General features: G+C 40.9%; 1 protein-coding gene across 3 annotated transcripts in view; it reads left to right on the forward strand.

Annotated features, from left to right (window-relative positions):
• Positions 1-5,974, forward strand: part of CDC14A (cell division cycle 14A) — a 133,181-nt gene extending 127,207 nt beyond the window's left edge. For all 3 annotated transcript variants that reach the window (XM_025197231.1, XM_025197243.1, XM_025197235.1), the window contains one exon: positions 3,870-5,974. In XM_025197231.1, coding sequence (XP_025053016.1) covers positions 3,870-3,899 — 30 coding nt within the window. In that variant the 3' untranslated portion in view covers positions 3,900-5,974. The remainder of the gene's footprint in view (positions 1-3,869) is intronic.
• Positions 5,975-10,664: the final 4,690 nt, after the last annotated feature.

A 10,664-nucleotide genomic window follows, 5' to 3' on the forward strand; every position in this document is an offset into this window, starting at 1 on the left:
TTGGTGGGGGGGGGGGGGGCGGCCTGCCACTGCAGGCTTGGGGCCAGGGGCGGCCCCAGCCTCTTTCTGGCAGGGGGACTGGGCTGGAGCAGCGCTAGGGGCAGGTGGGGGTGGGATGGATGGCAGCAGCACTGGGAGGGGGCCCTATGGAGGGGTCTACGATGAATTTTGGGATGGTTGTAGCTTCCCCCCCCCGGATCTCCCCTCCCAGCACTGCTGCTGCCCGCCCTGCCTGGTGTGAGTGCAGCCCTGGCCCAGCCCCTTGCAATGAAGAGGCTGGCGCTGCCACTGGCACCGAGCCCTCAGTGGCATCCTGCCCTGTGCACAGATCTGGGGGACACATGCCCCCCACGCCTCTCCTAGGGGTGCGTGTAGTGGTGGGAGCCAACCCTCACTTCCCAGCACTCCCCGGATCAGCTACCTGTGGCTCCATCCTGCACACCGCCCCACCCCAGCTGTGCAGCACTTGGCCCAGCCTCAGGCTCAGCCCCACTCCCTCCCTCACCACAGGGGCCTCAATCTACCCCCCCCCCCCCATGTCCCTTCCCTGCACCATGCCCCTTCCGCACAATAGACTCACCAGCCGGACACTGTTCTCCAAGTTGCCGGACTGCATATCGGCAATTAGATTGGTATCGGCCGATATGGCTGGTCAATAATCAGCCACCAGTTTTGGCCCAAAGAATCTTTATCGGTGTACCCCTAAAAACCATTACACCATTGGTCCAAAGCTATTGGTTAGGAAACTCCTTCAGAATCAGGACAGTGAGGTTTAATACTCAAAAAACCTAAAGTATGTGTCAAATATAGTGCAAGAGTTCTTGTGTGTGATAACTTTTATCAGAGGCCTGAGGGCTGGTACTGTGATACTCAAAAGTTTGCCTATGTCTATCCCAACCATGCATTTTGGTTCAATAAAAGGTATCACCTCAATATAATGGCCATATGATATGGTATGTGAAAGGAAATGGCCCCCTTTTCTTAAATTCAGTTTAGTTCTTCACTCTACTCTGAAAAGGATTTAGAACAGTTGGAAGAAGATGCTTATTTATTGCTCTGGAGTAGACATGTGGCAGGTATGGACAACAGCACCTAGCATCCGAAAAAACAGAGTAACTACCTCTCTGTGGGTGGGTCTACATGCGCAATTAATGCGAAGCAATAAACTGGAGTTTATTGCTCTGGAGTTTATTGCTCCTGGGTGTGCCATTTGAACATGCGCCTGGGAGCAGTAAACTCTGGAGCAATAAACTGTTTACTGCTGTTTGCACTTGCTTCTGGGAGCACATGTTGAGCCAGACTGGAGCACCCCCAGCTGGCAGGGGACCTAGGGGGTCAGCCTGCCAACCCAGGGTTGTCTTCCCCATGTCAATGTGCTGCAGAAGTACTGGCTGGGGCACAAGGATGTGTCAGCAGAAAGCTAGCTGGTGGGCACCCTTGTGCCCCAGCCAGCTGGAACAGCATCTACACATGCGCTGTTGCAGAGTAAATTCGTTTACTTCAGCCTAAAAGGGGCACGTGTATAGACAACTGAGACATTTACTGTGCAGCTAATTAGTTTATTATGCAGTAAATGTCTTGTGTAGACTAACCCTGTGACAAGCATCAAAAAACCAAAAAATATCTGCAAGCATTTGATGGTTTGAATCATTCTGCATTTGTGCTACATACATATTTGATCTTCTCTTCCATATGTTACTGTGTAGTCTTATCTTTCATATCCACATGTTCCATGCTTTGTGAAAGGAGGAACTTCTAAAAAAAATAACAGGAAACTGCAGCTTGAATCCCGGTTTTAGAACACTGCTTAGTCTGTGATCCAGAATCATGACTTTCAGCTGATTTAGGGAATAATATGACAGTCTCAGGTCTTTTTGAGTCATTCCTAATCTCAAGAACCTGAAAGTAAAGCCACAGGTGTTTAATGCTCTATCTGCTCATTGTGTACCTGTCCAAGGCTAAAATACCCTCTTTTGTTACAAACATTGTGTCCGTATGGAATTTAAAGAATTTGGAATAATGGAATTCTTGAAGTTCTCCTGCTTTTGGACAGTACTTGTTAGTCACCTTTACTTTTTAAATTTCATTTTTAAAAGTTCATTGCAAAATCTTTACCACTCCAACAGGAACTACATTTCCGTCAACAAAAGGGTTGGGCTTGGTTTGGTTCGGTTTATAAAATGGTCTTAAATTAGGTTAGACTGAGAGAGCTTTGGCTGTACTTAGGACTAGCAGAAATATTAAATGTTCAGTAGTGGATAGAAATACATATCCTTTCTATTCAGTAAAATGAATTGCTTGAAAACTGTCAGCTGTGCTAATCTGGCACAATTAAATAACCTACAGCCGGTCATCAGTTCCACTGTGGTCCTGAAGCTGGCAGGAGAGTTGTTTGCAGTTTTAAATACTAGCTTTTGGCCTTTCTTCCTCTTGTAATAAATTGTACAAGTGTCCTTTAATTTTTAAACTTGCCATCCCTTATGTCTGAATATGTTCATTATTAAACAGCACCTGGCCAGTTTTTAACTGAAATAGTGTCTTTAGAGAGAATCATTTAGACAAGAAAAAATGGCACTGTCGCACATTAAAAATGTGCCAGATATTTTTCTTAACTTACTCAGAATTATATTTGTTTTATGGATCTCATTAATTAAAACATGTTTCTGGCCAGTGACAGAGTTTACCAATTTTTTTAAAGTTTTAAATTATTTTAAAATATATTTTTTAAAAGAAACAGTACTTGACTCTATTGTAGACAGTTAGCTACTCTCAGGATGAATTAGTGATGCATGTGAGTGGGTTTTAATCATTTTGTCAGGCTTTGATAGAGCTCCCAAAACATCCAGCTTTCTTCAGGTTCATATTGCTGCTCTCATAGGACGGTGACTCAACACACATCTGGGAAGAAATTGTACAGATAGATCTTATTAGTCTCAATTTTCTTACAAACCTTTTTTACGCTTAAAACTCAGATGAACTTTTAATTGATACAAGACCAGTAGCAAGCCAGAATGCTTGTTAGATGTCTTGCGTACCCAAAAATGCACGTAACTCAGGCAAGAAAGGTCTTCAGGCCTTCTTCTTAACTGCTTATTTTCTATATGCTGCTTCAGACTACTTGTTCACTCAAATGTCTTTTCTTTTTGTTCTTTTTCTTGCTAAATAGCTCTAGAATGTTCTTCTGTATCTAATTGTGGGCTGCTTCCTTGTTTTTTCAGTAATTACTCCACACCTTATGTGTTTCTTCTGTCGTTATCTGAATCAAAATCTGCAGAGTGCATTGTATATTTCAGTAGTAGTCTTATCCTCATTTGAGACTTAATTAAATCAATTTAAATCACAATAACTGCAATCATGTTTTCTCTGTTGGTTAGTTTAACAGAGTATTACATTGTCTTAAAGGATTTCTTAAAGTTCTCATTAAAAAGAATAAACCCCTAGAATTCTCTGGATTAGAAGTAATTGAATCCAAATATAATGGCTCATATAATAATTGTAACTTATATTTTTGTCTTTAAATACTTTTTTATATCTGATTCACAAACAATAACTACCAGTTGATAACATAACAACAAGAAGCTATGTGCTCCTTAACATTATAGTGTAAACTGAACTATTAAATTAACTGTGTCTATTTATATTTAATGTGACTGTTTGATAAAGCATTTGCCATTTTTGGTGCATTTCCTGTGTGATAGTCCAGAATGCATTTATGTTTAGTGTACCCTGGAATTTTTCTGTTTTCTAGTTATGATCTTTTTTTTCCCCATAAAAATGTCTTTATTTGAGGGTATAGATTGAATGTGGTATTTAAAAGGGTCCCTCTTAATATGAATTTTAATACCAGTTTCTGTTTCTCCTCTGCACAGTCCCTTCAGTCTGAATATGTTCAGTACTAAAGCCTTGCTGCTTCGGTGAAACCTGGTCAGCTCTTAAATTCCCAACCCTTCATGGAGGAGGATGTTGAGGGAAAGAAACGGCTCACTAAGAGGAGAGCTCTTCATTCCTAGATAACTTAAAACATTTAACTAAGACACCAAGGAAAGACTTAACCAGAAATCTCTGGTTTTTAATGACTACTGCAGATGCACTGAGAAGTTAAATTTATGAAAATTTACAGTGATGTTATATACAGGTTGAAGATTTTAATGTTGTGACTGACTTGGGGTATTTTTAATAGATTTCAATAACACATTTATAATTACACTTGTGTATACAGTGTTACAATATGTATGTATTAAGAGACTATTTTGATAAGATAAAAATATATATAATTATGTAAAGATTAGACTATATTTTGATTTAGGTTTCTTCACTTCTTTGCTACCAAAAATATGTATTTTAAATGTTTTAGGTCTTTATCTACAGGGTGTGAAAAGTTTTTTATGAACAAAACCCTTTGGGTTTTATTTTTATGGGGCCACTATTTTTGTTTAAAACTGAATTCAGTTATTTTTGGTGTTTAATTTTCCTTAAGTAAAGTAGTTGGAGTCAACTAATGAGAAATTTGTAAATATACTATCAACTGGTACAACTTGGTTTATAATTGGCTTCTCCCTTTCAGCTGCTAATCTTTCATATGGTCAGTTTAAAGGAGCAGAGAATGTATATTTTTGATTCAGATGTAATATGACATTCCTACTTCTGATATATAACCTCCTTTAGGAAGAGAAAGCAATCTAGCTGACAATTCTATTTTATTTTAATTTTTTCCCTTTTAAGAATTTGTTTAAAAAAACGTGTTTTATTTTACTCCTAGTTTTTCTTTCAGTTTTGTTAAATGTCTGTACCATTTGGTAATTCAGTTTGTTCTGAAGCAGCTTGTAAATTAAAAACTCTGTTATGCAATGTACTTCGTACATAAAAAGGAAGGCCAATTTCATAAGCAGGTGGAAGTCCACTGAATTTGGCAACTGGTGTAAATGATTTTCATGGCAAAAACATCCTATCTTCAGATGTAGAAGCAATAAGTTATTCTAATTAAATGTGGCAGGAAAACAATACCTTCCCAGACATTTATTCTCAATTTTAGCTTGTAGTTGCCTTAACCAATGTCCAATCATGCTATAAATTACTATAACACAAGTTCTGCCATTGGCAAATATGACCTTAGGCTTGTAGTTCTACTCAAAATTAATTGGGGACCAAATTTACTGAAAGTATTTCATACAGTGTTAGTGGGGAAGGTGCATCGTATTTTACTATAACCCTTCAGAACCATTTCTCCTGTATTTATCGAAACAAGTTATGTGGCTGAATTCCCCTAAAAGTACTTTAAAAAATGGAAGGGTTTTGTGCATCTTTTTATTGGACCAACTACAAATAGCTGGCCCAATAGAAGATAACACACAAAACCCTTGCCCCTCATACATTTCCTGGCTACAACACAACCCTGACCCCACTTTAAAAAGCACCAGTTTGATTTTGAAACAAATGGTTAGTGTAATCCAGGAGGCAAAAATTAAATAAATGGAATTGTCAGTTAAAAGTACTGTACTTTTAGACAGCTGAAGAAAAATATTTCCTAACCCTTCAGTCCTCATTTGTGAAAGGTTTTTGTACTAAACTGAAAGTCCAGGAAAGTTCTATAAGTGTGTCTCAAATTACATCATGATCACCTGGTGTATTTTTATGAACAAAATCATAGATGCCATTTGGAATGGGAATTCACATTGAAAATCATAATAATTACAAAAACAAAGTTGAGTGCAGCTATATAAATCAGAGTAAAATTTACATGCAATACTGTAAATGTTCATAACTGTGTATATGTGACATATACACACCCTAAGTAGCATATGTGTGTGCATATATAATATAATATACTGTATATGAATTATAGGTTAATGGTAAGGTAATTCTACCTCCTATAAAGAATTTTGTTTGATATGTATTTTGTTATGAATAGTTTATCTTCATAAAATATGTATTTTGTTCTATTTTGAAGTTTAGATATACACAGCTAATCAACAATAAAAATATCTATATAAATGAGCTGCCTCACTTCTACTTTACTCAGTTTAATCTGGTCAAGTGCCTGCTCCTTTTCAGAAATTGAAATAAGTAAAATGTGCCTCTGTGAACCACTTGTGTCTCAATGACTAGATGATTTTACTGTTTCAATGGCAGTATTGTCATCCTCATCATTGGATAAGATTGTTGTTCCACCTGCCACATCTCATTCTGCCTGCATTAAGGAATACGAGCGTCTTAGGAATTGTGGACTTCCCTCAAATTCCATTGGCAGAAATCCAACAGCGCACTCATAAATTGGTAGATGTTCTTCCTACTGCTATTCCAGGCTGTATGATACTGTATTTACTCACATTTCACACACACCTTTTTCCCTTAAAATCAACCCTTTGAAACTTGGGGACACTAACGATTTGGCAGTAGCTTTTGACTGAAAAGCTGCTGAAAAGCTTCTACCAATTCCTTAGTGGCTGTGAGAGTTAACACTCTAGCTTGTGTAAAAGCGGCCATTAAGTTGGGTGACAGTAAGCGAGCCGCTACATGCTGTTGGCCATGCCCCAGGAAAAAATTTTTTTTTTTCTAAATTCTGCCTTCCAAAAACAAGGTGCGTGTCTTTTTGGGTTTAGGGGGTGGTTGGCATGTGAGGAAATACAGGCATTCTTTTCAGTGAATGGACCCTGCCAGGGTTTTAAAGTAGACGCCTGTCGTTGGTAGCAGCTACAAGTAAGAACAGCCTAAAGAGGAACTGAAGCGACTTGATTGACTCAGTCATAAAAAGGAACTCTGCTGTGACTTCAGAACATCTAATTAGCAAGCACTGTTGGCTCATTTTGATTATTACAATTACACTACTAAAATTTCAGTGATAACTACCTCCAGAGCATAGGGACATAGGGAGGAATTTAAAGTTTGAAGGACTGTTAATGGCAAAGATGCAATTTTAAACTGCTCAATCCAGCATCCTGTTCTGTGGCCAGTTCAGTTTCAACAAAGAGAATGTCCTAGGTCTATAGTACTTCCATTTTTCAGGAGAATCAAAGCGCTACCTGTGAAGGTCCAGAATTGTTTAGTTTCAAGGCTAATGAAGGTTTTCATTTGCTGTCTTAATTCCTGGCCTACTGTTTTCTCTCCTGGACTAGATACTCTGCGATTTAAAAGGAAACAAGGTAGATGTCATACCGACTCATTTCAGAAATCTGAGCCAGGGCTCATACATAACGTTTCCAGTGCTTATACTGGAACTCCAAATAGTATAGCAGGTCTGTGCTTTGCTCTTCCATTTCTTCAGAACACATCAATACATTATACAGGCAGTCCTCAGACTTACGACACAATTGGTTCCTGAAACCCTGGTCTTAAGTCGACGGATCTAACTTAGAACCGATTTTCCCATAGGAATAATGTTATAAGTGGGGGATTGTTTCCTGAACCAAGGCCCAACACCCTATTTTCACCAAAAATAACCCAGAGTTTTGTACTCAATCAATTATAGATGAGTAATATAGGTACATTAATGTATTTATATTGTAAATAGCAATCATATTGATTTGGAAGGACTTCTTTGAAGTGGGTTTGCTGGACTTCTTGAAGGGTTCTTGGCTGGAGTCTTTTCAGGAGTCTTGTCTGCTTTCTTAAAGAAAGTGTTCAAGGAAGTTTGGACAGATGTTCTCCAGGGAGATGGGTGACTCAGTGAACTTGCTTGCTGGCATGTCATGGCATTGGATCAAGCATGGTAAAGTTGAAACTGACATCAGAAAGTTGAAACTGTCAATTTATAAATGTTGTAAGTGCCGTTCGTTGTAACTCGAAGTGTCTTAAGTGAAGGACTGTCGTAATGGACAACCATGTCAAAAGGCAGTTGGATCGTGAAACTGAGTTTACTGAGTCTTCTGAATGCCTGAGCAAACAATCCAAACAGACACTTCTCAGCAGATCAGAAGTGGGGCCTCAAGAACTTAGGCTAAATACAGGTGTTCGAAAAGGCTGAGGTGAAAGCACTCTAAGTATCATGCTTTACTCAAAGTGATCTAGATTAGTGCAGGATTAAACATAATAGACATTAGCCCATGGGGGGCATAGAAGTGGCCTGCACTAGCTAAGGTTAGCAGGTATGTGGCACTTCAGTACACCTCCCAGGAGGCTGCTGGAGCAGCCCCTCTCCCCAGCCTTGCTCCTTGACCAGCGGGCAGCTTTCAGCAGTGGCTGGGGTGGTGGGTGGGTGAATGAAACAAGGGCCCCCCCCACAGCTTGCTGGCTTAGGGCAAGAGCAGGGATCCAGGTCCACATGGCAAAGGTGCCTCCCTTCTCCCCCTGGCTGCAATTCCTGGTGCAGTTAAAAGCCAGATGGGCAGCCCTGTGCTGCAGCTTCTGACTGCAGCTCTCAGGAGGTTGGGGCAGGAGGGGAACAGAACCCACCCTGAGGCAAGGCCACTCCCCAAAGTTTGCTGGCTTGGGGTTTAGTGATGGGGGCCGAGCCAGGTCCACACAACGGGGATTCATTCACCCACTCCACCCCAGCCTCCTGGCAACTGCAGCCAGAATCTGCGGCATGGGGCTGCCTGTCCGGCTTTTAGCTGCGCTGGGAACTGTGGCTAGAAAGGACCCTGCCACCCCCAACAAGTTGCTGGCTTGGGGGCTGGGGGGGGGCCAAGCTGGGTCTCTGTGGTAGGGGGGCAACCCCCACCCCAGGTGCAGCTGCAGCTTGCCTACCCTGTGCTGCAGCTTCTGGCTGCAGTTGCCAGGAGGCTGGCGTGGTGCTGAACAGAACCCTGGGAGCAGTTTTTAGCTGTGCCAGGACCTGCAGCTGGGGGAGAGAATGGAGCTCCCCCCTGTCACGTGTACCTGGCCTGGCCCCACCTGAGCCAGCAAGCTGTTGGGGAGCCTTCATGGCATGGGTGCTCCATTGGCCACACCGGGAGTAGACAGAGCCTTTTCTGTCTCCTCTCTGTGACAGCTGGGGGGCAGGCTTGGGGCGGTGCGCCTCTGCTCAGTGGAGGCTAGCAAGCCCCCAAGGGAGAGGCCCCTGGGATGTTGAGGGAATGTAACCTACTGTACTCAAGGTGGATTTAGTACAGGCATTCAATAAACTGTTCTGATGTAAAGCGCTTTAGTCTATTACCACATCCATCGAGGGTTAACTTAGAACAGGATCCACCATTTTTAAAGTTCTTTAAGTGCCATGACCATCTTTTTTGTTATGGCTTTAAAGAACTTTCTGTGTGCTTAACGCACATTAAGTGTAATGCCTGTACCTAGCCTTAGTGATCCATAGATGCATTTATCCTGCCTCAGAATAGGAAGATGGACTTGATTGATTTCTTGAGGTCCCTTCAGGCTATTTTCCTATGATTTATATCTTTTCCTGCTGGTGGCTTCCCCTGAGCAAATACATATTTCAAAGATGCATCCTGAAAAACTCCAGTTAAGCAACAGGTAGGTAATTTCTCTTTTTTTCATAAAATAACTTGCATTTTTCAGGAATGTCTCAGGCTATAACTATAGTTCCAGATAATGTGTGTTGTGGTAGTTAAACCAGTACTATATACTGTCAGACTTCTACTTGTGAAATAGGAAAACTTGAATTGCAGTGTCATCATTTTCCAGTGATTCCATTTTTGGTATATAGCATTCTCTGTAGTCAAGCTTGTGTAATACCTTGATTCAATTCAGGACATAGTCACTTGAGCAAGTTACCATGATGTAAATGAGGACAGAGACTTACAAGGTTGTCAGCAACTCTGTTAATTGCTTATGTGCACACCCTTATCTGTGGAAAATGGAAGCTAATCTACATTAGCTTACCACTTTTTACTACTCATTCTTTTTGTAGGGTTTTGTCAGAGGAAGGGCAGGAGTTTTTTATATATGTGCTGTTGTGTACTTATGTTAAAGAAGGCAAATTTGAGGAAGGCAACCTGCTCTTCAAAACAAAGGCAGTAAGGTCTATGATGATCCTTAGATCCTCTGAGAGTTTGTTCTACTGAGTTGGACTCACCTGTAAGTTTTGTCTCTTACAAAGGTGAGCCTTACCATTATTGAAGAGTTCCACTGTGTCAGAGGGCAAATTTAATTGACCACAGTCTTTATACTAGAACTTTAGGTCTATTTTCTGGTAATGATGAGCCCAGACCATAAGTGCCTTGAACATAAAGACCAAGGCCCCAAACTTGATTTGAAATTCTGTAGCAATCCATTGTAGACAACAGAGAAAAGGTCTCTGTGCCATCTTGAAGAGATTCACTGTAGTGTTCTACAGGTGGAGTTTCCTAAGTGATGAAGATTTCATGCTCAGATTTATTACACAGTTGTAGTCAAGACACAACATGATTAAGGTATAATGGGGGCAAGTCGTTATCTGACAGAATTTAATGAAATCTCTCATCCAATCAGATATGATTAAAAAAAATATTGCTGAGAGAGCTTAGCTGAGTGAGGGATCCAAGAGCAGCCTAAAGTATGGTCTGAACTGACTGCTTGAGGGAGTGTACATTCAACCAAAAGAACCTACCATGACTTTGGCTACTGTCTTGTTTAGTTCAGCTTTAACCACCTGCTCTTCATTTGTGAGTTAATGGCATCTATGCACTGGGCCATGTCAGTGGCAGCCTATGGTCACATGTGGTGATGGAGAAGTAGATGTGCTATCTGCATATTGCAAGCATGTGAATCCATATTGTCATACCAGTTGGTTG

This window comes from Alligator sinensis, unplaced genomic scaffold, assembly GCF_000455745.1.
Source record: "Alligator sinensis unplaced genomic scaffold, ASM45574v1 scaffold647_2, whole genome shotgun sequence".
Classification (NCBI taxonomy): Eukaryota; Metazoa; Chordata; order Crocodylia; family Alligatoridae; genus Alligator; species Alligator sinensis.